The sequence below is a fragment of the Eptesicus fuscus genome, chromosome 13 (assembly GCF_027574615.1).
Source record: "Eptesicus fuscus isolate TK198812 chromosome 13, DD_ASM_mEF_20220401, whole genome shotgun sequence".
Classification (NCBI taxonomy): Eukaryota; Metazoa; Chordata; class Mammalia; order Chiroptera; family Vespertilionidae; genus Eptesicus; species Eptesicus fuscus.
Window position 1 is genome coordinate 83,796,575 of NC_072485.1, and position 23,437 is coordinate 83,820,011.

At 63.2% G+C, this 23,437-nt stretch overlaps 2 protein-coding genes across 6 annotated transcripts in view; both read left to right on the forward strand.

Moving 5' to 3' along the window:
• The window catches only part of NAP1L4 (nucleosome assembly protein 1 like 4), a 34,344-nt gene extending 19,275 nt beyond the window's left edge, over positions 1–15,069 (forward strand). For 4 of the 5 annotated variants that reach the window (XM_008161014.3, XM_028138322.2, XM_054725149.1 and 1 more), the window contains exons 9-15: positions 2,989–3,128; positions 4,278–4,423; positions 7,347–7,369; positions 7,685–7,804; positions 9,264–9,293; positions 9,652–9,708; positions 14,088–15,069. In XM_008161014.3, the coding sequence (XP_008159236.1) occupies positions 2,989–3,128; positions 4,278–4,423; positions 7,347–7,369; positions 7,685–7,804; positions 9,264–9,293; positions 9,652–9,708; positions 14,088–14,126 (555 nt within the window). In that variant the 3' untranslated portion in view covers positions 14,127–15,069. Of the gene's footprint in view, positions 1–2,988; positions 3,129–4,277; positions 4,424–7,346; positions 7,370–7,684; positions 7,805–9,263; positions 9,294–9,651; positions 9,709–11,222; positions 11,257–14,087 lie in introns of all 5 variants that reach the window. The other variant, XM_028138323.2, reaches the window with a different exon arrangement.
• A 6,918-nt stretch (positions 15,070–21,987) lies between these two features.
• On the forward strand, positions 21,988–23,047 carry PHLDA2 (pleckstrin homology like domain family A member 2). The gene is made up of 2 exons (XM_054724924.1): positions 21,988–22,537; positions 22,762–23,047. The coding sequence occupies exon 1, from the start codon at positions 22,109–22,111 to the stop codon at positions 22,526–22,528; it is 420 nt and encodes a 139-aa protein (XP_054580899.1). The 5' UTR covers positions 21,988–22,108; the 3' UTR covers positions 22,529–22,537; positions 22,762–23,047.
• The last annotated feature ends 390 nt before the right edge of the window (positions 23,048–23,437 follow it).

Below are 23,437 nucleotides of genomic sequence, written 5' to 3' on the forward strand. Positions count from 1 at the left end.
TCCCCTCTCCGCGGCCATTGCTCCTATGCGGCAGCAAGGGGCGTGAAGTGAGAGCGTGAGACACTGTCGTGCTGCTCCTTCCACCCACACACTCGGCTGGGTGGGACAGCGTTCTTCCTGCACCTGTTGGTGTAGATGGTTCCGTAGCATCCCCTGTGTGCCCCACCCCCACCCCGTTCTGAATGGCTGCATCAGGGTCAGCATCCTGTTAAGCTACTGACAGTTCTGTTAGTGGAACGGCTGGGTCAGCGGAGGTGAGCATCCGTGAGGCCCCGAGGTGGTCAGTTCTGCTCCTGCTCGCAACGTGTCTTTCCTCTCTTTTGTAATAACATTTATGGTCTCTGTTTTGGGAGAATCCCGTGTCTCTTGTCCACCTTCACCGCAGGGGCTGGACACGCCATGTCTCGGCAGGACTATGGCGAAGACAGCAGCGGCGACTCCCCTGCTGGGTAGAGACCACCGTGAACCAGTGTGGGAGGGGCACGAATGCGGTGGCCTCACCCTTGGCCCTTTTTGTTGGTCCGTTAAACACTTTAATTCACCCCAGTGCATTTGGGCTAATCTAGATAAACAGAGGCCACGGGGAAGGGAAAGTCAGAAAATAGGAAGAAAGGAAATGACCTGGGTGGGTAGGACCTGGGCCGGGAGGGGAAAGGGAAGCACTCTCCCCGGACAGACCGGGTGCGGAAGGACCGAGTCCAGCACAACGTTCGTTCGCCCAGCCGGTCCGCATTGTGGTCATGGCCCAGTGGTCCCTCCCATCTCCCTCTTCATGCTGGGAGGGAGGGACAGGGACGGTTCCCCGCGGCTGCCTCCCTGTCCTGCTGAACCTGGACCCGCCAGACCAGTGCCTTGTATTTGTTCACCATCCTTCCTTTCCAGCCCACACGGCTCTGGCAAAGGTCAGTGGACATCTCCTGGCCAGACCCTGCTGCCATCCTTCCAGACACTGACTGGGTGTCCCGTCTCTGATCCCGTGTCTGTGCTCTCGTGCTGTCGTGGCCTCTCTCTCCCTTCACCCCTTCTTTGGAGAACCCTGTCTCACTCCCCTTTTGTGTTCTAAGTGCTGCTTCCATGGATCAGTCTTCAACTCGGAGAGGGAGGGTGTCATTTTCACTGTACAGATGAGGAAAGCGCAGTGACTTGCGCTCCGAGCAGTGGGGTTGCCCCAGGCGGTCTGAACCCAGACTTGGCCTTCACAGACGCTCCTTCGCTCACTTACCAGGACAGGCTTCTTTGTCCTTGATCAGCGGGCGGGGTGAAGGAAAGTGCACAGCTTCCTGCGTCCACTCTGCATCTCCTCAAGTAGAAGGCCTTCCTCGAGAGAGGAGCGTGAGGTCACAGGTGGTTTTTCTTAGTTTGTTAGTTATTTTGATATTGCCAAGCCACCCTTCAAAAAGCTATTTACAGTCCAACCAGTGTGGCTCAGCTATTGAGCGTTGATCCAGGAAACAGGTCACTGGTTGGAATTCCGGTCAGGGCACGTGCCGGGTTGTGGGCTCGATCCCCAGTGTGGGGCGTGCAGGAGGCAGCTGATCCATGATTCTCTCATCGTTGATGTTTCTCTCTCTCCCTCTTCCTTCTTCTCTGAAATCAATAAAAATAATATTTAAAAAAAAATGTATAGGCCTGGCTGGTTTGGCTCAGTGGATAGAGTGTCAGCCTGTGGACTGAGGGGTCCCGAGTTCAGTTCCAGTCAGGGGCACATGCCTGGGTTGCAGGCTCGATCCCAGTATGGGGCATGCGGGAGGCAACTGATTGGTGATTCTCTCTCATCATTGATGTTTCTGTCTCTCCCTCTCCCTTCCTCTCTGGAGTCAATCTAATAATAGAGGAATATGCAAATTGTCTGGGACGCCATCACAACCAGCAGGCTGCCTGGGACGCCAAGGCCGGCAGGGGGGTTAGTGAGGGACGACCAAATGACTGAATAGCAGGCTGCATGGGGTGACCAGGCCGGCAGGGGGTGTAGTGAGGGACTACCAAACAACTAAACAGCAGGCTGTGTGGGGTGACCAGGCTGGCAGGGGGGCCGTTGGGGGCGACCAGGCCAGCGGGGGGGGGGGGGTGGCAGTAAGGGACGATCAGGCAGAGGCGGTTGGGGGGGGGGGGGCCAGTTAGGGGCAATCAGGCAGGCAGGTGAGCAGTTAGGAAGTTAGGAGCCAGTGGTCCCGGATTGTGAGAGGGATGTCCGACTGCCGGTTTCGGGCCTAAACCAGCAGTTGGACATCCCCTGAGGTCCCGGATTGGAGAGGGTGCAGACTGGGCTGAGGGGACAGCCCCCCCCCCCCCCCCCCCCCCCGCATGAATTTTGTGCACCGGGCCTCGTGTGTGTAATAGATAGAAAAAATATACTGGAAGTTTGTAAACACAAAACTTAAAAAACAGTTTATAAAGCTATTTACCTTGTGTGAGTATTTCCCAAAACACTTACTAGTAGACTACGTTTTGTTTTATTGTTCATTTGCTTCGGTGCTCCTGAGTGTGCGTGTCCTCTGTGCCGGCCATGGCTGCCGCTTTGCACGCCCGTGCCCATTCTCCCGGTGCAGCTCTCTCTCCAGGTTGCAGACTGCTCTGTGGCTGAAGGGAACTTGTCGGGGGGCGCTTGTGTTGACTTTCCTCCCCCACGTGGGGTCTTGCCACTTCCACTGCAGAGCAAAGACAGCCGAGCTCTGCCTGCACCCCGGAGATAAAGGAGAGGAGGGCGTGGCTGTCGATGCCCAGCTTCTCCCTCCAGACCCTCACCCCACCAAGAGCTCCACCTCCCGGGAGGAGACGCACAGGCCCCGCCCGCCCTGCCACTGGCTTTACCTTGTGCCGCTGCTTTTTGCAGTGAAGACGTTTTTCTTGTTACGTCGCCACGCTGTTGGCTTCTGCCTGTGTGTGCTGCTGAAGGGGGGCTGGTCCCGGGAAGCACTGTGGCTTACCAAGTCCGTCACTGGGTGTCTGTAGATTTTAGGGGTGCTCACCCTGCGTCTCTGTCTTCAGTCTTTTGTGTTAGAGTTCCACTTTGAGCCCAACGACTACTTCACCAATTCAGTCCTGACCAAGACGTACAAGATGAAGTCCGAGCCGGACAAGGCCGACCCCTTCTCCTTCGAAGGCCCTGAAATCGTTGACTGTGACGGGTAAGGAACGCCGTTTCGCCCGAGAACTTTGTCAGATAGAAATGGGGTGAAGCTGGAAGTCTTGAACTTGCCCAAAGCCCCGTAGACCACGAGGAAGTCGTTTTCTGTTTGGGGATGTGATGGCAGCGCTGGGGGAGGGATCACGTGGTTCTGTGAAGGCTTTGGGGCAGTGGTCCGGCTCCCTCGTTTTCGTGAGGGGATCGGTTCCCCAGGCCCCACCGTGAGGCGTGGCCGTCAGCCCCAGTGGTGGTGGTGTCCGCGCAGAGCAGTGCGGCCAGCGGCTTGCTCTGCAGATCGGGCGGTGTGCTTGTCCTTGACTCCGGGGTGAGCACCTCGGCGACCTCAGTGTGCCGGTCGCCAAGGAGTGCGTGCCGTCCGAGTCACTCCTCCTGGGCGTGGGAGGTGCTTTGGCACTTGTTTTCCGCGGTTGAAACGTCACTTCTCACTGAAACCTGGTGCTTGTCCTCACGACGCTCCCTGTCGGGCGATCCAGACCTCAAGCCCTGCTGGGCCCACCCGGCCAGGGGAGCTGAGAAAGGGCCATGGCCCAGGGCAGCGCTCCAGGCTTTCTAGAGCCGACACTGGTCAGGTGCTGTCAGGTGTTACCTGTTGGTCCGCGGTGACTCGGTGGGAGAGAAAGCTCCTGTGCTCCGCCCGCCCCTCCGCACACTAGCAGCTGGTGTGCTTTGCACGGCTCATCGGCGTTGGCCGTGGCCGCCTGCTTCCTTTCTCCAGCTTGTCCCGCTCAGTTGCCTTGAGAATTGGGGTTTGAGTGGTGACTTCAGGTGCACTCGGGGGTGGGGGTGGTCTGTCCAGGGGCAGCAGGTGAGCGGCTCTGGAGGTGCCTTTGCCCGGCCATGGTCAGGGTTCTTCGCAGGAAACACGCTGCAGCCTCCAGCCCGAGGAGGGGCCTGGGCGCTGGCGCCCTTGCGCTGCAGAAGCCGCGCTGGAGGCAGTGCTTCCGGTCAGGGTGAGGCAGGCAGCCCGTTTCTAACTGCCTGCAGGCGAGCTTCCTGGGCGAGGATGTGTGCTTGCAGGTGGGTTGGTGAAACTTCCAGGTTAAGCGTAGAGCCGTGGTTTGCTTGTTACCTGCATTTGTCGTCGGCTTTTCTCACGGAGACTGTATTGACGGCTGTCTTGCCCCTGTAGGTGCACTATTGACTGGAAGAAAGGAAAAAACGTTACAGTCAAAACGATCAAGAAAAAACAGAAACACAAGGGTCGAGGCACCGTCAGAACCATCACCAAGCAAGTCCCCAACGATTCCTTTTTCAACTTCTTCAGTCCGCTGAAAGGTGAGGGTGGCTGTGAGGCGGGTGATGGACAGGTGTCCCTGCTTTCCGAAAGCCCCTGTCCCGCCGCTTGGCTTTTACAAAAGACCTGCAGGAGGGCACCTCTCACTGACCCAGAGAAATGGGAGAGGGTTTTGGTTTTTACGAAAGAAGGGGAGAAGCGACATAGCTCTCAGCGTTCCTTTTGCACGAGCCGTTGCTGGGACGGGGGCGCCTCGAGCAGTGCGCGTGGCCCCCGAGCCCCTTCCCAGGACCACGCTCGGCACCTTTGCCTCCAGCCCCAGCTCTGGCGGTGGGACCTGGGCTTTGCCCGTGATCCTGCGCGTTCGTTAACAGGACGCACACTGAGGTGTGAGCAGAGCCTAAGAGCTCCACAGGGTGACGCTCGGCATGAGACCGGGCGGGAGTTCCATCCTGATGAGCAAAATAAAGACACAGCGCGTGCGCTGATCCTGCCTGCAGCCGCCATCCGCACTGTGTGCAGGCCGAGGGCGCTTGAAAGCTGCCAGGGCTGGTGCTGCCAGCAGCCAGGTGGGGACTCGTGGGTAAAGTGCCGCTAGGGGATTGGCAGGCGTGCAGAGAGTGTGTGTGTGTGTGTTGATCACGGCGTTCTGCTTTCACCACGTGCTGGTGTTTTAGGCTTTGTGTGCAATTGGGTATGATTTGGAGTTACTTTTTGGTTCTGAGAACACTGAAAACATTTCCATCTAAATGAACGATAATTGCTGCTTGGCTTTCCGCCTGGCCGCTTAAGAACAATTTCATAGGAACCCTCTGCTTTTGGATAGCGGGGACCTGTGCTTATGTAAGAGCTTGTATCCTCAGAGTCCAGTCCTGGTCCCCAGGCGAGCTGGGCTGGTAAGGGGACGGCGCTGTGCCAGAGGCACTTGTGCTCACGGGGTGCCGGGGGCAGCAGTGGGGTCCTTGCAGCAGGAAGGGGGGCCGAGACAGCACCCCAAACTCCATTGTAGAAAGCCCAGAGTGCCTGCAGGGGCCCTCCCACGCCTCCCTCTGTCTCCAGGCTGCTCGCAGCCCCTGTGCTGCAGCTCAGCTCTGCGGCACCGGTCACTGCGCGCACTGCGGTCACGCTGGCGCAGCTGCCCGCCCTCTGCCTCACCCAGGACGTGGTGGGGCCCAGGCGTTTGGAAATGTATCTGTTGGGGCGCTCAGTGTTTGGATCGCCATCGTGAGACGCTTGGGGCCGAAGCAGAGCTTGGAAGCTTCTGTTTTGAGTGTTGCCCCGAGCGGTAAAATACAATAAAGGTGGCCCCAGCGGGAAAGGCGAGCTCCTGGCTCAGAGTAAGTTCCTTGGACACTGAGTGTCATTTCCTGATCTTGAGAGAGCGTGAAGGCGGAGCAGCCGGCTGTGCTCACGCACAGAGACGCGGAAACCATTGGCCCTTCCCCTTCCCCCCGAAAACCAGTTGGAGATGAAGAGCTGCCAGCTCTGCCCCAGGACCCGGCGCCTTCGGGCCGTCAGGCAGCGCCTCACGCAGCTCCTCAGGCCTGAGCCGTTGACTTTTGACCTTGTCTCTGAGCCCAGTGCCCCTTCGTCCCGCTCCCGCTCCCCCCGCTGTCCTGTCTCCTCGTCGTGGATGTTTTCTGCGACTTGTCTTTGAGCCCAGAGAGTGCCAGTGTGTGCTGGTTAGGGGGCGAGAGTAGCCACAAACGTGGCCCCTTCGTGTCCCTGTGTGGGAAGATCCCTCCGAGCCTGCGTGGAGTCATGACTCAGAGGCACTTTGATCTGTGGGGAGTTTCCTTAAAACTGGATTTAAAATGATGGATGAAATCAAAACGGAACCAAGGAGACTCGCGGGTGTGGGCATCGATCCTTCGTGGGTGGTCTCTAGAACTGCGGTGGCTGCACAGCACCGAGCCTACAGGCAACGTTGACTTCACACCTGGTGGGGTGAGCTTTATGGCACGTACGTTATAGCTCCATGTTGCTGTGTTCACAGCAATCACATGAACATCCCTACACGTGATGAGCTCCATGAAAACACGGTGAGAGTGGGGCAGGGATGGGGTAGCCAGAAAAACATCAAAATGGATGAAGTGATTTTTGAAAGGAAAGAAACATAAGATGGCCAGTCCAGCAGCCTCTTGGTCCTTAAACCTACAAAACGGGTCCAGAAGTCAAGTTGGGGAGGTCCTTGTACTGATCCCTAACCCTCAGGCCAGGGCCCCCAAACCTGAATCTTAAACAGCCGTGGGGTGCTCGTGTGCCACAGCCTGGGGAGAGGCGGAGACTCCAGAGGATGGACAGGCAGGAATGAGGCCCGCAGTTCAGGGAGGGCCTCGGACCAGCACCGTTAAGATTAGGGATTCGAATCCCTTCATCGATTGAATGTCACTGGCTTCACTGAGGGCGGGTCTGATTCCTGGTCTGCCCGTCACCCTCAGTCCAGCACAGTCTGTCGTGTGTGGAACCGACTCTCAGCGTCATGGTTCGTGTGGAGTTGAGGTGCTCTGGGGTGGGCAGGGATCGTGCCCCCGGCACACAGGGCAGTTTCTCACCCGCAGCCAGGGGTCAGCATGCTCGCTCCCTCCTCGCAGACAGGAGTGCGGTGCTGCCCTCTGGGAGCCTCACTGACGGCCTTGTCTGCCGCACGGTCACTGAGGCTCTGCAGGACCCGAGTTCAAGCCCACTCAGCACAGGGGCGCTCCGTGGCCTCAGTCTGCGCCACTCGGCACGCCTTCCACCTGCTAACGTTTAAACGGCGTCAGGGCCTCGGAAGGTTGGCGTCCTGCAGCTGGGTGCCCGCACAGGGTGCGGGGGAGCGGGCACAGGTGCAGTGGGCGCCCACCAGGAGGCACAGGTTAAAGCTGAGCTGGGAGGCCCTCCGCTGTCTCTGCAGCGCGCTTCCCGAGTGGAGCTGGGCGATCTGCTTCTCAGTGTAACCTGGGTGTGTTCTGTTTTTTCTAGCGTCCGGGGATGGAGAATCGCTGGTAAGATGTGTGTCGTTATCGAGGGCTCTTACTTGGCTGATAGAGTGTGTGTTTCCTAACTAGATACCTACTTGCTTTGTAATCTGTTCCTCTTCCCTGAACCCGGGCGGGGGTTGGGATTTGTGTTCACTGCTCTCTGCGCTGGGGCACAAGCCCGTGTTGCCCCTGTGGGCTGCACTCTGCCTCCCTGCCGTTGCTGTGCCTTTAGAGCAGCTGAACCTCGGGCGCTGTCACCGGGCGGGTGGTGCGGGGCGGGAACGTGAGCACACGTGCCGGTCCCACTGAAGGGAGTGACCACGTGGGCTTCCCTCTCAGGATGAAGATTCCGAGTTCACACTAGCCTCCGACTTCGAGATTGGACACTTCTTCCGTGAGCGGATAGTCCCGAGGGCCGTGCTGTACTTCACGGGGGAGGCCATAGAGGATGACGACAATGTATGTGTCTGCGGAGCCCCGGCCCAGGATACGTGGCGCTGCTGGTGGTGGTTGGGGGGGCATGGAGGGAGAGGGGAGGTCACCACAGTGGAGGAGGCAGGCGTCTGGGGCGGTCCCTGTAAGCTTTGGGTGACTGCCAAACAGGAGGGACCCTCATTCACAGAGGTCTGACCGTACCCCGCAGTCATCAGCAGCAGAGCCGACGCGTGCTGGCCTGTGGCTCCGTGACCTCGGGTGTGGGCCCGCGCTCGCAGAAAGGTCGCTGCATGGAGACCAGCCCTCCCCAGCCAGAGTGGGAGGTGGCCCCGAGCACAGCCTCCCAGGACCTACCAGTCCTGTGCCCATCACCTGAGGCAGTCTCCTCCAGAGCCCAGGTTGCCTTGGGTCCTGATTATTGGCCACAAAGTTCTGTTTCATTATATATATATATATATCATTGACTTCAGAGAGGAAGGGAGAGGGGGAGAGAGAGAGAGAGACATCAATGATGAGAATCATTGATTGGCTGCCTCCTGCACACCCCACACTGGGATGGAGCCGAAACGTGGGCATATGCCCTGACCGGGATCAAACCCTGACCCCTGGTTCATAGGTCAACGCTGAACCCACTGAGCCACGCTGGCTGGGCACCACGTTCTGTTGTGTAGCACGTTGCTGGAGGGGCGTGTCAGGTGATGTTCATCCCTTGCTTTTAGAGCTCTGGCGGCTCCTGGTGCCTCTAGGTTTCCTTGCTTGCGAGGCCTGCTCCCCCCACTCCTGTGCTGAAGGCCCTGCTGGGCTGTGTGGTCCGGACTGGAGGGCGTGGTGGGCTCGGGCATGTGTCCACACAGCTCGGCCCGTGCTGGGCCACCTCAAGTGCTTGCTGAGACTTAGGATTTAGGAAATGCTGGCCACACGAAGAAGTGGAGGCGGGAGTTGTGGGCTCATCCCAGGGCCTGTGCGCCCCCACATAGGACCAGCTCTGCCGAGTGTAAGATGGGTTTGAGACAGGCCTCTGCAGACCTCCAAAGGCGGCCCTGTGAAAGGGCGCACGTAGAAGCTCCGGAAACCCGTACCTGAGCCTGTCGGAGACAGAAAACGACACAGGTTCCTGTGTGCTGCTGTGTGCTGAGCTCAGCGCCAGCCAGTGTCCTAGTTGGCCCAGCGCACCCCAGCTGGCAGTCTCCTTTCTTCACCCCCGTTATTAGTCCTTTTGACTGGCATCCTATTAATGGGCAGGGCTTGTGAGCGAGCATTCCTGTGGCGCTGGCCCTGGCCAGCCGTGGCGTTGGTGCCCAGGCCTGCCCAGCAGCAGATGGCCTCTTAGCACTTGGCCTGGAGTCACGCTGCCCTCTGCTCAGTCCGAGCAGGATCGCCTGCCTTCCGCAGGCCTGACCAGTGGGGCCCTGGACAGGGCAGTGTCTGGGTCGGGTTGCCACCACACTTTCAAAACCTAAAAACATGTTCCCTTCTTTTTCAGTTTGAAGAAGGTGAGGAAGGAGAAGAGGAGGTAAGGCCAGCTTGTATGCGGCAGCTCAGTGCTCCGGGCGGGGAGCGGGGGGACAGCGTGTGAGCCCCGGGGCCTGGTTACATCCCTTTGTGTGACCCGTCAGACGTGGGCCCTGTTGAGAACTGAGAAAGATGGCACATGCCCTGGCAGTGTCCCGGTGGACCCTGCGTTTGGCTGATAGGAAAGCTTCTTAGGAAATGATGGTTCAATCACAGAATCAGCTCGAGGTTGAATTCAGGGCTAAGCACCAAAGACACCGGAAACAGGATGAGTCCAGAGGGCGTTTCAGTCCGTGGTGGGGAGCAGTTGCTTTCCTCCTGAGCGGAAGGGTGACGCCTGTCCCCTCCTCTCCATGCAGGAGCTCGAAGGAGACGAGGAGGCGGAAGAAGAGGACGATGCCGACGCGAGCCTCAAGGTGAGTTGCTCTGGGGCTGCCCAGACCCGTGTGCTGTGCTGCTGAGCACGCCCGCGCCCACTGGGTGAGGAACCTGGACCGTCCCCTCTCCCCTCCAGTTAGAACGTTGCCTGGTACCAGGACACAGGGAGCGGGACTGCTCAGCGCCCTGGACGGCGAGCGAGAGTGCCCAGCGCCTGCCTCCCCAGCTCCTCGCGGCTGTTCCCCTCCCCCAGTCCCGTTCTGGGGACACTGTCACTGACCACACAGATGCACTCGGGTGCTTGTTTTTGGAAAGGATGCAAAGATGGCACTTTGTGGGGGGGCGGGGGCGTTGTTCTTATTTTTTAAATAGCGTAATGAAAACGTAAATATAATTTACAATTGTACTTGGGCTGAGAATGTTTAGAAATGATGTCTAGATTTCTCATAATTTAAAGTAAAGTAGGAAGCTTTTTAAAAAAAATGACAAAAATGAGTGGACAGCCCCGTTAATTTTACTTGTAAGTCCGGAGCTGTACTCCTGCTCTTGATTGGCTTAAACCCAGGTGCTTTGCCACTTGACTCGTACTGACTGCAGTGCCGCCTTCCTGGGACTCGCTCTGGTCTGCGCAGGAGGCCTCTGGAGTCGTTCCCTCACGTCACCTGGCCTTCGTAGCGCGCACCACTAGTTCACCCGTGTGTGCGTGTCCCCGTCTTTCCCCAAGTGCAGTGTGCCCGAGGCTGTGCGTGCAAAGCCTGGTCTTGTCACTCGTCTGTAACACCATGTGTCCCTGTGAACGCATGCTCACCACGGGAGTTCCCGCGGGGAACGATGCGGGGTCAGCGCTGTAAATGCGCTCACCGAAACGAGCATCGTTTCAGGTTGGCCTGTCAATCACGGCAGCTATTCAAAACACACCTGTGCTCACCTCTGAGCGACAGCCGGAGAGGCGCGCAGACCTGGGGCCGGCTGTGAGTGCGTCACCCTTGGGGGACAGGAGTTGGGGGGTGTCTGTCAGTTAACAGAACTGGGTGGTGACCCCTGACACTGCCGTGCCGAGCCCCAGGTGTGTTCTCTGCCCGTCTCACTGGCAGCGGGCGCTGGGCTCCTGTTGTTTCCTTCTGGTGTCCGTCCTCCTGTTCCCTCACGTCCTGTATCCTGGGGGCACTGTCACCACGCGGTCACATGACCTGGCAGAGGTGGAGGGTTGTCGGCACTCACCCCCATGACGTCTCGAGGTGTCTGTTGGGAGCGGGTGGTGCTGTGAGTGCTGGAACTGTCAGCCGTGCAGTCAGACTCAGGCTTGTCCTTGTGAGCCCTCTGTCCCCCGTCCCCTGTCCCTCTGTCAGATGGCACCTCTGTAGAGGCACTTGTCAGAGTCCGTGCGCAAAGGAGAGCAGCAGAGTCAGGTGCAAGGCACAGCTGTGCGTGGAGGCTCCGCTCGGCGTAGCTGCAGCCCTTTCGTACTGAGACGGGCTGCTCCCTCCTGTAAGATCGTGTGCCTTCATTTTCCTCATGCTGACCGTGCCTTTCAATTTTCTTCCCCGTTTAGGTGTAATTTTTGTCTGTTAATCATGCGTTTCTAGGTAAGGTGGAATTCCATTCATTCCTAACTTCCAATTTGTTGATCTGTGCTTTATGACAATGCCTGTTGTGACTGGGGACAGAGCAGGCTGCTGTGCGGGAGCACGAGCCAGGCGGACACGGGCCTCCTGACCAGCCGTCTTGTGGGGGGCTCTGTGTGTGCCCGGGGAACCGGCTGGCCACAACCACTCGTGGCTCCTGCTTGCCGAGCCCAGGGTTTCTTGCTGACCACGCAGCCAAGGGGTAACTGGTGTGGCGTTTTTCTCAACAACAGGACTGCCCTCCCGGAAGAGGACAGAGGGGAGGGAGGCCCTGGGCAGTCTGCAGGGGCACAGAGCCAGGGGGCCAGCGGTCCTGACCCTGGAGGCGTCCCGCTTCCCTGCCCCTGCTGCTCCCTCGGGCCCTGCGCCCGTGCCACCCCCGCTCACAGGCAGTCGGAGTCGATCCCGCGATGTTCCTGGACGTGCATCTGTCCGTTGTGCAGCCAGTGGGTAGTGAGGGTGCTGAGCTTGTGCCAGTTTCTTATCTGGAAAGCGACTGCCCGTGTGGGGTGGCATTAACACGTGTGTTGAGGTCGCTGCGGTTCTGACTCAACGCCAGGTCAGCTGTTGGTCTCAGCAGCAGCAAAGCCCGGGCCACTGTCCCTGTGTGGGCCATCGTCGCCGCGCTCCATGTGGGCTTGCCTGTGGGACACTCACTGCTGCCAGGGCTGGGGCGCAGCAGGGGGGAAGCTGGGAACTGGAGGCAGACACGTAGGCAGCAGGTGGCCTTCTGGGAAGTCGGGTTCTATGGCCAGAGGCAGTTCAGACTGGCCGTGCCTGTGAGAGCCGGGACCGGGGCTCCCTGTAGGAGGCGCCTGGTGCTGGTGTGAGTTCAGGTCGGCGTCGGCGCCTTGGACGGTCTGTCGCACTGTCCTGTCTCGCTCGTGGGGCGCAGACCGGGCTGAAGGTACGTCTCAGTGAAGTGCAAGGATCTGGGCGCTAGGTCAGGGCTGATCACCTACCTGCGTGTTGGCGTGGCTGCGCCCACATGTCTGGGGAGCTTGTCTGCCAGGTTGTACCCGAAGCTCACGCCCCACCTGCCAGCTCCTCAGCATCACGCGCCGTGCAGCCTGGGCCTCCCAGCGGAGGACCGGGTGTGACCACAGCGCCCCATGCCCAGCGGCGCTTGTTAGCCGCTCAAGCCCTTCTTTGGTCCCCGGATTGGCAAGGGTTTGACTTAAGTTTGTGCCTTTGAAACACCAGCTCCTCTCCCTGGTCATCGGCGTGGAGTGACCACGCTGCCGTCGCACTGGCATGAAGCAGGAGCTCGGCCTGCAGCCTGTGCTGTCCTGGGTCCACAGCCCTCCTGGCCTTGGGTGGGTGCGGCCTCTTCCCGTCTCCACAGCCAGGCTGGGGCTGCATGCAGACCAGCAGGCAGTTTGTGTTCCCTGCGGGAAGCAGCACACGCAGCTGATACAGTCCGCCGCGTCACGTGACGCGGATGTGTTGTTCATGGCGCGGGGCAGCGGGAAAGCCCGTGTCACCTCCGCAGCTCCCTGAGCACTCTGCTCGGCCGCAGCGCGGGGCCTGGCCCACGGACGGCTCTTTCCCTGAAAGGACGCTGCTTGTGCTGAGCTCTCTGACCACGACTGCTGGTCAGGTGTGTGGTTTTGGTGTTTCGGTGAGCATGTGACAGGGCAGGCCCCAGCCCAGGGAGGCCTGCCACCGGCCTGGGCAGCCTGTGCTCTTTCCATTACGTGTGCCAACCGGGAGCGTGGACCAGGGTCCGAGGCTGCTGCTCGTCTGTGTGCCCCTTTACGTGCACTTTCTCATCCCTCAAATGTGATTCCCAAAGACCAGCTGGAGCCCAGCTCACGGCTGAGGGTGTCGGTGGTGTGGTCCCAGGTGCTTCTTCTCAGCCCTGGGTGCCGAGTCGATAGGCGGGCCGGGTGGGGTCCAGAGAGGTTGGCAGTCTTAGCTCGGACGGATGGGGGCACCTGCTCTGCTGCCCCACCGCATGCATGGGGCGTGGGTGTGGTTTCAGGGGTCGGGATGCACACGACAGGGCACATTGAAGTGGTTCAGGGGAGGGGGACTCCCCTCTGCCTTGTCTGAAAGGATAGCATTCCCACTTGGGGCTCCTGGGAGGGTTGCGGCTTGTCTGTGGATCTTGGAGTCGTGCTTTGCGGGCATTCCTCATTATCAAGGAGGGGCCCTCCTGGCGTGGGGCTGGGGCAGGAGCCGTCAGGACTCCAGTGTGGGTCCTGTTGGGGGCGGGAGGGGAGGGGGTGTTCTGCTGACTCACGGGGCAGTGCCTGGGCACCCAGAGCTCCCAGCCGCCTTCCAGCCTGGAAACGGGGTCTCCTGTCACTGGTTGACAAGTGAGCGCTCAGCCCGGGCCTCCTGCTGCCCTGCCCACAACGAGAGGGTCTCACGGGCCTCTTGAAACAAGAGGCAGCTCTGCTGTGACATTTCTCTGGGAAGTTGGCTTACGTTTTTGCTACTTTTATGAAATATGTACGTTTTGACTTCAGAGAGGAAGGGATAGAAACATCAGTGATGAGCGACAATCTTGGATCGGCTGCCTCCTGCACACCCCACTCTGGGGATCGAGCCCGCAACCCTGGGCCTGTGCCCTGACCTGGATTCAATCTGGTGAACTCCTGGTTCACAGGTCAGTGCTCAACCACTGAGCCACACCAGCTGGGCTTGTTACCCTTTCATAAGTCCGTTAGCAGTAACCATGTTTTCAGCCACAGTGAGTTGCACACTTGGGTGTTGGTTTTCCTGGTTGGTGGGAAATGGCGGGGGGACGTGGACGGTTCCACAAGTCTTGTCTCTCTCGTTGACAGAAGGAGCCCAGCCAGCCCTCGGAGTGCAAGCAGCAGTGAGCAGCGACCTGTCGGCGCAGCGCCCACACCGGCCTTTTTCAAGTGCATGGTTTTCGCTTCATTTTCCTCTTTCCTTATTATTTTGCTTAACCTGTACAGCGGCCACTTACACGCGTTTCAGAAGTAGGAGGTTGAATCTAATCCCGCACCCTCTGCGGCCTTGGGTGCAGCTCAGTAGACTTCCCCAGGCCCACCTTTGGGGGGGCCCGTAGACCACGTGGGGTGGGAAGGTCCCCAAGCCCAGGACAGAAGTCCGGGGGCTTCTGCTCCCATCTCTGTTTGAAGACACCACACGCTCTGTCCAGCCACCGGGTCCTCTGTCTGACCTCGGCGGAGCCGGACCGTCCGTGCTGCCGGGGTTCTCACTTGGGTTTTCTTTTCCTGGGGTGGGGTGGGGTGGGGTCGTGGCGCCCACAGGGCTGAGGCGTTAGCTTGTGTGGTGCGTCCCCATATTTATTTGTTCCTCTGCTGTGAGCTCGGGTGGGTGCTGGCGCTTGTCCTCAGGTTTCTGAAACCATGTTTGTGATGGGGACGGGGGAGGGGCCGGGAGGAGGGGCGTGGCTCCTGGGAGCGAGGCCTGAGGGCGGAGGCACTCCTGGACGGGGGGCTCCTTGGCCACGCAGTGCCGTGTGCCCGTCTTCTGTGGGAGGGCTGGGCGGGCACGGGTGTCCTCGTGTGTACGTGTCGCGTCTCCTTGCCCATTTCTCAGCCCCGCGTCCATCGTGTCTTAAAGCCCTGGGTTCAGAGCGACCTGTTCTTGGCTGGCGTGTGGGGCTCCGAGTGTGTGACTTGTTCCCTGGTCCCTGGCAGCCGGTGACACGGGCCCACGCGGACCAGGCCTGGAGAGTGCTCAGCCTTATTACTTAGATACATTTGTAACTGAAGATGCTGTTTTCAATTTGTACAGACGAGTTAGAGTATCTATTAAAGTGGTGAAACCTGGGCCCCGCGTGTGTCTCTCTGTGGGGCGGGGGGTGGGGCGGGGGTGGTCACACCCCCTGAGGTGTGGCCAAGTCCGGACCCCCAGTGTCTGGTTTTCCTCCTGTTCCTCAGGCTCATGTCGTTGCCTGCTGGTCTCCAGGCCCTGGGGAGCCCTTTGCTGGCTCCTCACCCTGCACGAGAGGGCGGGCTCCTCCCGGGAACCCCAGCCTGAGGATGCTGCTCGGGCCTGGTTCCCGGGCTGCAGAGAGGAGCCTGCGCTGGCCGCTCAGGGTCGGTGCTGCTGCCCACAGCCCCGGGCTCTCGGCAGGACCTGGCTGTGAGCACCTGGCGTATAGGTCATTGCGACGTCAGAGCTGCTGCACAGAGCGCTGTCCCGGGCCATCTGCAGGGCAACAGTCTTCCAGGGAGAGCCGTCTCCGCTGCCCGAATCACGGGTGGGGTCACGTGTCATACAGAGCGCCGCACCGCCCGGACGTGGGGCCTCGCCAAGGGAGCGGAAATGGAGCGGCCACGAGGACTTGGGCAGCTCAGCATGACGAGGGCTGAGAGCGGGAGGCTGCCAGCTGCTCGAGCTCCCCGTGACGGAGCCCACGCCCGCGAGGGTGCTGCAGGTGGCATATACTCCGCTCCGGGTGGCGTACACTCGCGGTTTGAAATGGCCAGGAGACCGGTCTGGTCCGCCCCTACCCACAGTGGACTTGGGCCAAGAACAGGGCTGCCCGGGGACGTGAGGAACAGTCTGGATGGGATGGAGTGGAGCAGGGGAGGGGCGGAGCCTCATGTGCACACTCGTGTGAGTGGGGGTGTGCACAGGGATTCCGTGGGGAAGCCACAGGTAAACAGGAAGCTGGAGGCGGTGGGCTGCCGGGGTCAGGTGGGCAGGACAAGCAGGTGCTGGCCGCTCTGCGTCCTCCGTGCGAGCCGGGCATTGTGGTAGCGAGGGACCGTGGAAGGGCACGGGTTCTCTCCCTGTGGGGGTGAGGGCCGGCGGACCGGGACGGGGACGGGGACAGGCCTCCAGCGCCAAGCCCAGAGGCAGAGCTCTCCCTGGCCGCCCACGGGCTCAGCCTCGCCTGCACCAGGGCTGTCACGACGCTGTCCTCTGCCCTCCCACGGCTCCCCCTCCTGGACAGTCAGGAAAGGGAAGGGGGTTCTCCAGTGGCCAGGGGGCCGGGCCCTGCCCCAGTGGAAGCCACTCCACTCCCGGTCACAGGCCTCGCCTCCAGGACGCCGCGGAGGCTGCTCTGGGCAGTCACGGAGCCCCAGCAAGGGGGCCGCAGGGAAGGTGACGCTTGCAGCACTTCCGGGTGGCCACCGGCCTGGCCTGGCCTGGCCTGGCCTGGCTAGGCGCACTCGGCCTGGGAGCTGCAGCCACCGGCCTCAGGACCCGTACGCCCACCTGGCTGCTGCTTTGTCTCTGTCCCCACTGATCCCTGGACAGCCATCAGCCCAGCCTCCAGCCCAGCCACCACTCTGGGCCCAGACATCACAGTGCTTTCTGGTGACAGGAGGGTGTCCCAGGCCTCCTCCCGTCCCTGCGGCCCCTGCTGCCCTCGCCGCCCCCAGTCCTTAGGGTGACTGACTCCCCAGGCCACCCTTGCTCTGTTAGAGGCTGGGGCGCCTCCCTCCCTCAGGGCTGGGGTGTTGCCTGTCACACAAGACTGGGTCCCGCTGCCCTTTCTGACTCTCCTGGCATCCCCCTTGGAGGGGCTCGCCTCCCCCAGGCAGCTCAGTGCTTCCCCCAGGTGCCAGCAGTTAAAGGTGGGGTGCTAGCAATGCTGTGTACCCCACAACAGAGTGGCCCCAGCATCAGGTCCCCCACGACACAGGAAAGCATGACCTGAGGGAGGGTGGGCCGGTGGGGGACGGGGTTCTGGGACCTGGGACCTGCTGGGGCGGGCCCTGTTTGGGAGAAGGAAGTGGTTACACAGGTGGTACCCGCGGCCTCTGGGTGTGAATTACACCGCATTGGAGCTCCTTTTTCAAAAGCCCCCACATTGGGGGGATTCCACTTAAAACGCTGGTTTTCCTCTCGAGGGGTCAGGAGTTGTGATCACCCACAGCCTGGCGGCAGCCTCTGTCCACCCCTGCGGTGGCTCATGGCTCCTGTTGGCCCCTGCCATCCCCTCAGCCCCAGGGCTCCTGTTCCCAGAGGGGTTTGCTGGGAGGCTCCTCCAGGACTTGCCCAGCCGAGGGAGGTGGGCGGGGGAGGGAGGGGCTGGGCCCTCGGCTTCAGCCAGGCCGGTCTTGGTGTCGGTGTCGCTGACCTCTGTCCTGCCCTGAGGAGGCCCCTCTGCTCAGAACCTGGGTGTCCTGTCTCCCTCCCGAGCACCCGTGGCGGGGAACATGGGGTGGGCTGTTCTCCCTCACCGGTCCCTCCTGCTGCAGAGCCCCCGGTTGGAGAAGGGCTGTGGGCGTGGAGTCCTGCCGGCATCGCCCGTGTGGGCTGCCCTCGGCTCCCTGCCAGCTGGCCGCCCCGCCACCCAGTGTGGCCGCACCTGGACTTCGGTCCCTTCCTGTCAGAGTGACTTCCCAGCCTCCTTCCTCGGGAGGCAGACTCCCCTCCCCCCTCAACCTCGGCATGTCTGGGGGGCAGGGGAGGCTGAGGAGCCTCAGACCCAGCATCTGGCCCCCCACCAAGAGACACAGTGGTCCCCAACAGCAGGACTGTGCCCCCCCCCCACCCCCCCCCACCCCCCACCACCACCCAGCTCATCCTCAGAAGCTGGTGAGGGTCCTCAGGCACCTTGTCAGCCTTGGACCCTCCAGCCATCGCAGGTCCCACGACAGCTCCCCGGCACCCCTCCCCCAGGCCAAGTCACCTCGGTGCCCCAGACACCACTCCACCCGCCCCAGGTGTCACCACTGCCAGTCACTGGCCCCGCCCGGCCATGCTGACTGTGCTGTGGGCGGCGGCCGGATGTTACTTTCCATGACAACCTAACAGGCCTGGCCCTGAGCCGACAGCCAGGCCCGGCCTCCTGGGGCCTGTGGCTCAGTCCTCCTCCAGGCCCCGCAGAGGCCGGCGGAGCCGCGGGCACCCTCTCGACTCCCAGGGCTCCTCCAGGAGCTGGGGACCTGCCTGCGGAACCGTCCCTTCCCCCAGGAGCTGGGGAACCTGCCGAGGACGCCCCTCGTGCTCAGACCGAGGGCCTCAGCACAGTGTGCCCTCTCGGACGACAGGAGGGGAGCTGGGGACAGGAGTCTTCCCCCACTTTCCTTCATGCACTTACTCACCAGGCTCCCGGAGGCCCTCCCCTACCTGGTTTCACTGACAGGCAGCCTCCACCTGCCCTGGCTCTGACCAGAGTGAGGTCTTTGGGGCAGCGAGGTGGACACTTCAGTCCCCTTTTCCCCAAAATGTTTCCTGAGCACCTGGGGCCCCAAAGAACAAGATTGTCCCTGCGTCCGGGGAGCTGACTGCCTTCTAGCAGGGCGCCGAGGGATGGAGGGAGCTGAGCTGTCCGGAGAGCCACGGGGGGGGGGGGGGGGGGCGTTCCGGGAGCATCACTTTCATTGGACCCCCAGGGCCTGCTGAGGTGGGCCCGCCCATCAGACTGCAGCCGGGGCTCAGCAAGAGCAACAAGGGACACAGCTTTAAGGAGCCAAGGCTGAGCCTGAGCCTGAAACCAGGTGGGAGCAGGCCTCCCCCTTCTGCCCTGGGCCTCCCTTCTCCCAGGCTGCACCTCCAGCAGAGGGCAGGCCTGGACCACAGGCTGGGCCCGGTGCACCGGCGCCGGCCGCCTCTCCCTCTCCCTCTCCCTCTCCGGTGCTGCAGCTCCGGGCAGTGTGGGCCTTTCTCCCCTGCCCCTCTCCCTGCCTCCCTCTTCTCCCCGCCTCCCCTCCTCTCCTGACAGTGGGTGGGAGCGGGCCTGAGAGTGCCCTGGCAATCTAGGAGGGTTCCCTGGAGGAGGCCAGAGGAGAGGGTCTTCCAGGCAGGGGACCCCGTGGCAGTCTGCACCCCCCCCCCACCCCTCCACACAGGAAGGGGTGGTGTCCAATCCCAGGCCCCAGCCGCTGACGCACACCTTCCTCTCAGGCTGGCTGGCAGCAGCCTCGGGCTTGGCTGCGTCACTGCTGTGGAGATGACCTCACGCGGAGTTTCGAAGAGGCGCCTCGTTCTTCATGGCCACCTGACACCTCCCAGCTGGACGGGATGGCCGGTGTCCCTGGCCAGGGGTTCGAGGGCCAGTTTCGCTGCCTGGGAAGGTCCCCGCGGACCCTGAGTATCCCAGGGGCCATACCCACTGAGGAGGCGAAGCCCAGCGCACCCCTAATGCCCCCAACCCAGAAGCCACCTGCAGGGGGCCGTTCCCTGCCCAGGCCTTGGGGTTCGGTGCTGGCCAATCCGTCCCACGAGTCACCTCTCAGGCCCTCATCTTATTCCCAAGAAAACAAGCCCCACAGCCCAGCCCGGCCGTGGCGGAGAGTGGGGTCAGGGGTCTGTCTGGGGCCTAGATCTCGGGGGGGGGGGGGTCCCCGGTGGGCAGCTATCCTGGTGCTCCTCTAGGCTCCTGGCTGTCCAGTGGTCCAGGGAGGGCCTCCCCACCCCCAAGGTGTTCGGCCGGCTTTTGCCTCTGTCTCCCAGGAAGTGGCCCCTCAGACGGGCAGGCCTGCTGGGGGCGGAGACAGGGCCTCCCCTCGCTCCAGGGTCAGGCTGGGTTGGCCCGAGCTGCACGGGGATGGAGCAGCTTCAGACACGGTGGTCAAACCCGCTTCCCCTACCCCCACCCCCGCAGGTCTCAGGCCTGGGCGGGGCTGTTGGGAGTCAGGCTGCCTGGGTGGGCCTGGCCTGGCCGGTTCCCACCAGCTCCCTCAGGGTCCTCTCCCCGGGTCCCCTGTCCAGGAGCCTCTGAGGAAATGAGCGGTGGGCTCCCCACCCCCCAGGACCTGTCCTCTCAGCTCCCGCTCACGCCCACTTGTCAGCACAACCCCCAGGTCACCACCACCGCCTCCCAGGCCCGGGGCAGAGTGAGCCCCCGGAGGGGAGGGCGAGACGGGAAGGGCACCTGGCCCCACTCTCCCAGCCTCCCTCCCACCACCCCAAGCCCCGCCTCTGCTGTTTCTGGTCTCCCCCATTCCCTGGGGCTTCTCTTTCCACACCTGCCAAGTAGGGGGAGCCTGCCTCCCGCGGGGCGGTCTGGGTCGGTGCACAGAGGCTGGGCCTGTGCCTGCACTCCGACCCCACTGACCTTCACAGCCCCACCCCACACCCCACACCCCACGCGCCTGCTGGGGCTCCTCTCCTCCCCTGCGAGGACGAGCACCAGGAGGGCCTGCAGGCACACGGTAGGACCTTAAGCAGTGCCCAGAGTTCAGGTTCCACCAGCTGGCCCTTGGTGGGGGGTGGGGCAGGCTGGCGGCTGGTGGACCTCAGAGGGTCCCTGCAGAGCGGCGGGCACCCGGGGTGGCCGGACGGTGGCTCCCTAGGGACAGTGACAGCGGCACCCCTGGTCTGTGCCTGGTGTCCCACTGCCCCAGGACCAGGTCTGCCCAGCAGCCCCAGACCCCCTCGGCTCAGCACAGGCTGCGCTGGCCCTGCAGGGCCGGGTGCTGGGGTGTCCGCAGGCTGGTGGAGCCTTTAGCGAGGGACTCACCTGCACCCCCAACCAGTCCTCTAGCCACACGGTGAGCACCACCTGGCTGCTTGGCACAGCCCTGAGCCCGCGATGTCCCTCCAGGGTCTGGACCACCCTCAGGGGTCGGGGGGCTTGGCCGAGCCGCACAGCCAGAGCCGGGGTCGGGGAGGGGAGGAGGCGGCTCGCCCGCCCGCTCCTGCCCTGGGCGCCCTGGGCTGTCCCGGGCGGAAATGTTTAATTCGGTGGCACCGGGCACCTGCGTTTCAGTTGGACCCATCCCACAGATGGAGGTGCTGGTTCTCACCGCCCCGCTCCCTGCCACTCCTGCTGGGTCACAGCTTCCGTGGGTGTTGGAAGGTGGGGGCCCCCGGGCGGCTGAGCGCCCCAGAAATCCCCTTGGCGGCTCCCCCCGCCCTGGGAACCAGGAGGAGTGGCCGCCAGTTCCTGCTCCCGCTCAGCCCCGTAAGGAAGGCGGTAAGGAAACGCCCGCCGGGCGCCGGCTGGCAGGCGATGACTCAGCCGCCCCCGCCGCCCTCCGCCCTCCGCCCGGCGGACAGGCCTCCCGCACCGCGCCCCCTGCGCTCCCGGCCGCTCCCGCCGCACGTGCGGCCCCAGCGGATCCGTCCCCCCGCACCCCCCCCCCCCCACGGCGGGACTCCAAGCTCGGGGCCCAGGGAGAGGACAGGCCGCCGCCCCGGGACGGGAGGCGCGCGGCCTTCACCCCACATCTGCCGGGCACCACGCGGAGCTGTTGTAACACTTTCCGCTGTTACCGCATCTGAAAGGGGTGCCTGTCCGCTTCTCACCGCCGGACAATGGGGCTCAGAGCACCTGCTCTCCAGGGGCCCGGCCCTCGGGGCCAGGTGGGCGGGAGGCGATGGTGGCCAAGCCCCCGGAGGGTCTCCCGGGAAAAGGGCCCCTGTGGCGTGGGAGGGACTGGGGGCCGAGACCTGCTTCGCCCCAAGCGCGCTAGAGCGGCAGGGATGGGTGTTGGGGCGCCTGGAGGGTGGGGATCTGGGCGCCCCCTTCTCCGTCCCCGCCCTGGGTCGGCCCGGGCTGCGGGTGCTTCCCGGGGCCCCCGGGTGTTGAGTCACGGCGGGCAGGGCCGGACATTCCTCCGCGAGGCCGGCGTCCTGGGCGGGGCGGGGACCGCGTGTCACCCATGGGTCTGGGGTGCCGGGGGATCGGAGGGGCGCTGATGCGTTTGCAGACTTAAAGGAAAGGGTGACCGCGGGCGGCCGGGTGGCCGGGCTCGGGGGCTGGGACGGTGGGGCGCCGGTGGGCGGGACACGGAGCTGGGCGGGGGCGTGGCCTCCGGGGGCGTGTCGCGGAGGGGCGGGGCCTGGCGCGGGGCGGGGCCGCTATAAAGACCGCGCGCCCGGGCGGCCCGACCACACTGCTCTCGCCACCGCCGCCGGAGCGCGCCGCCTGCCCCGGCCCCGCCTGCCCGGCCCCGCGGACATGAAGACCCCCGGCGAGGTGCTGCGCGAGGGCGAGCTGGAGAAGCGCAGCGACAGCCTCTTCCAGCTCTGGAAGAAGAAGCGCGGCGTGCTCACCCCCGACCGCCTGCGCCTCTTCCCCGCCGGCCCGGGCGCGCGCCCCAAGGAGCTGCGCTTCCACTCCATCCTCAAGGTGGACTGCGTGGAGCGCACCGGCAAGTACGTCTACTTCACCATCGTCACCACCGACCGCAAGGAGATCGACTTCCGCTGCGCGGGCGAGAGCTGCTGGAACGCGGCCATCACGCTGGCGCTCATCGACTTCCAGAACCGCCGCGCCCTGCAGGACGTCCGCCTCCGCCAGGAGCGCGCCGCGGCCCCCCACCCTCCAGGCGCCCCGACACCCGCGGCCCCCGAGCCCCGCTCGGCCCGCGCGTCCTGAGCCCGCGCGGTGAGTGCGCCCGCCCGCCCGCCCGCCCCGGACGGCAGACGGTGGGGGGAGGCCCTGCCCCGTCGAGGGTTCACTTCGGAGAGGGGACCATCCGCGGCGTGTCCGGGGCGCGCGTCGGCAGCCGCCGCTTGCCTCGGTGGCATCGGGACCTCCGGGAACCGCAGGGGGGACCCGGCCGGCCCGCCCGGGCCCTGGCGCAGCCCCTGACCCCCGTCTCCCCGCAGGAGCCCGCACTGGACGAGTCGGCCGGGCCGCGCCGGCAGGAGCTGCTGATGCCCCCCTCGGACCGCGACGAGGACTGAAGGCGGGGCCGGGGCGGCCGGGTCCCTGCCCCGCAGAAGGGGACCTGCCCTGCGGAGTCGCCCCGCCCCGCCGCGCGGGCGCGTTAAATTATTGGACTATCTATGTATTTATTTTATGGCTGTTTGTTTGAACCACGTCTTACGTCTTAATATTCTGTTTTTGCACCGGTGGCATTCCAAATAAACCGCTCGATCCCTCTCTTTTCTACCCGCGGTGCGGCCTGCCTTCCTGGGAATGGGGGGCCGCAGTCACGGGGTGCGGCGGTCAGCAGGGCAGGGAAGGGCCTGAATGAATGAGCGGTGGCCCCTCCTCCCCGGCAGCCGCGCCAGAGGCAGGAAGCCACTGGGGTTGGGCCCTGGCTGACTTCCGCTGGGGCGGGACCGGCAGGACGGGGCGGGGGCGGCTTTGGCTCCGGGAGGTCATTTACACGCGGCGCCCCGTCAGGAGCCTCCCCGGGCCAGCTGCCCTCACGCCCACACGCCACCTGCTCGGCCGCCCGGCCTGCGGGCCTCTGGCCCCACCCGTCTGGCCACGCGCTCCGGGTGGTCCGGCCGCCCGGCCCCGCCATCGCCCGCCGTGCTGGGAGGATGTGGCGGA

Bases quoted from the DNA above. Each gene is read 5' to 3' on its own strand.
- PHLDA2 (XM_054724924.1), top strand. From the start codon at position 22,109: ATGAAGACCCCCGGCGAGGTGCTGCGCGAGGGCGAGCTGGAGAAGCGC.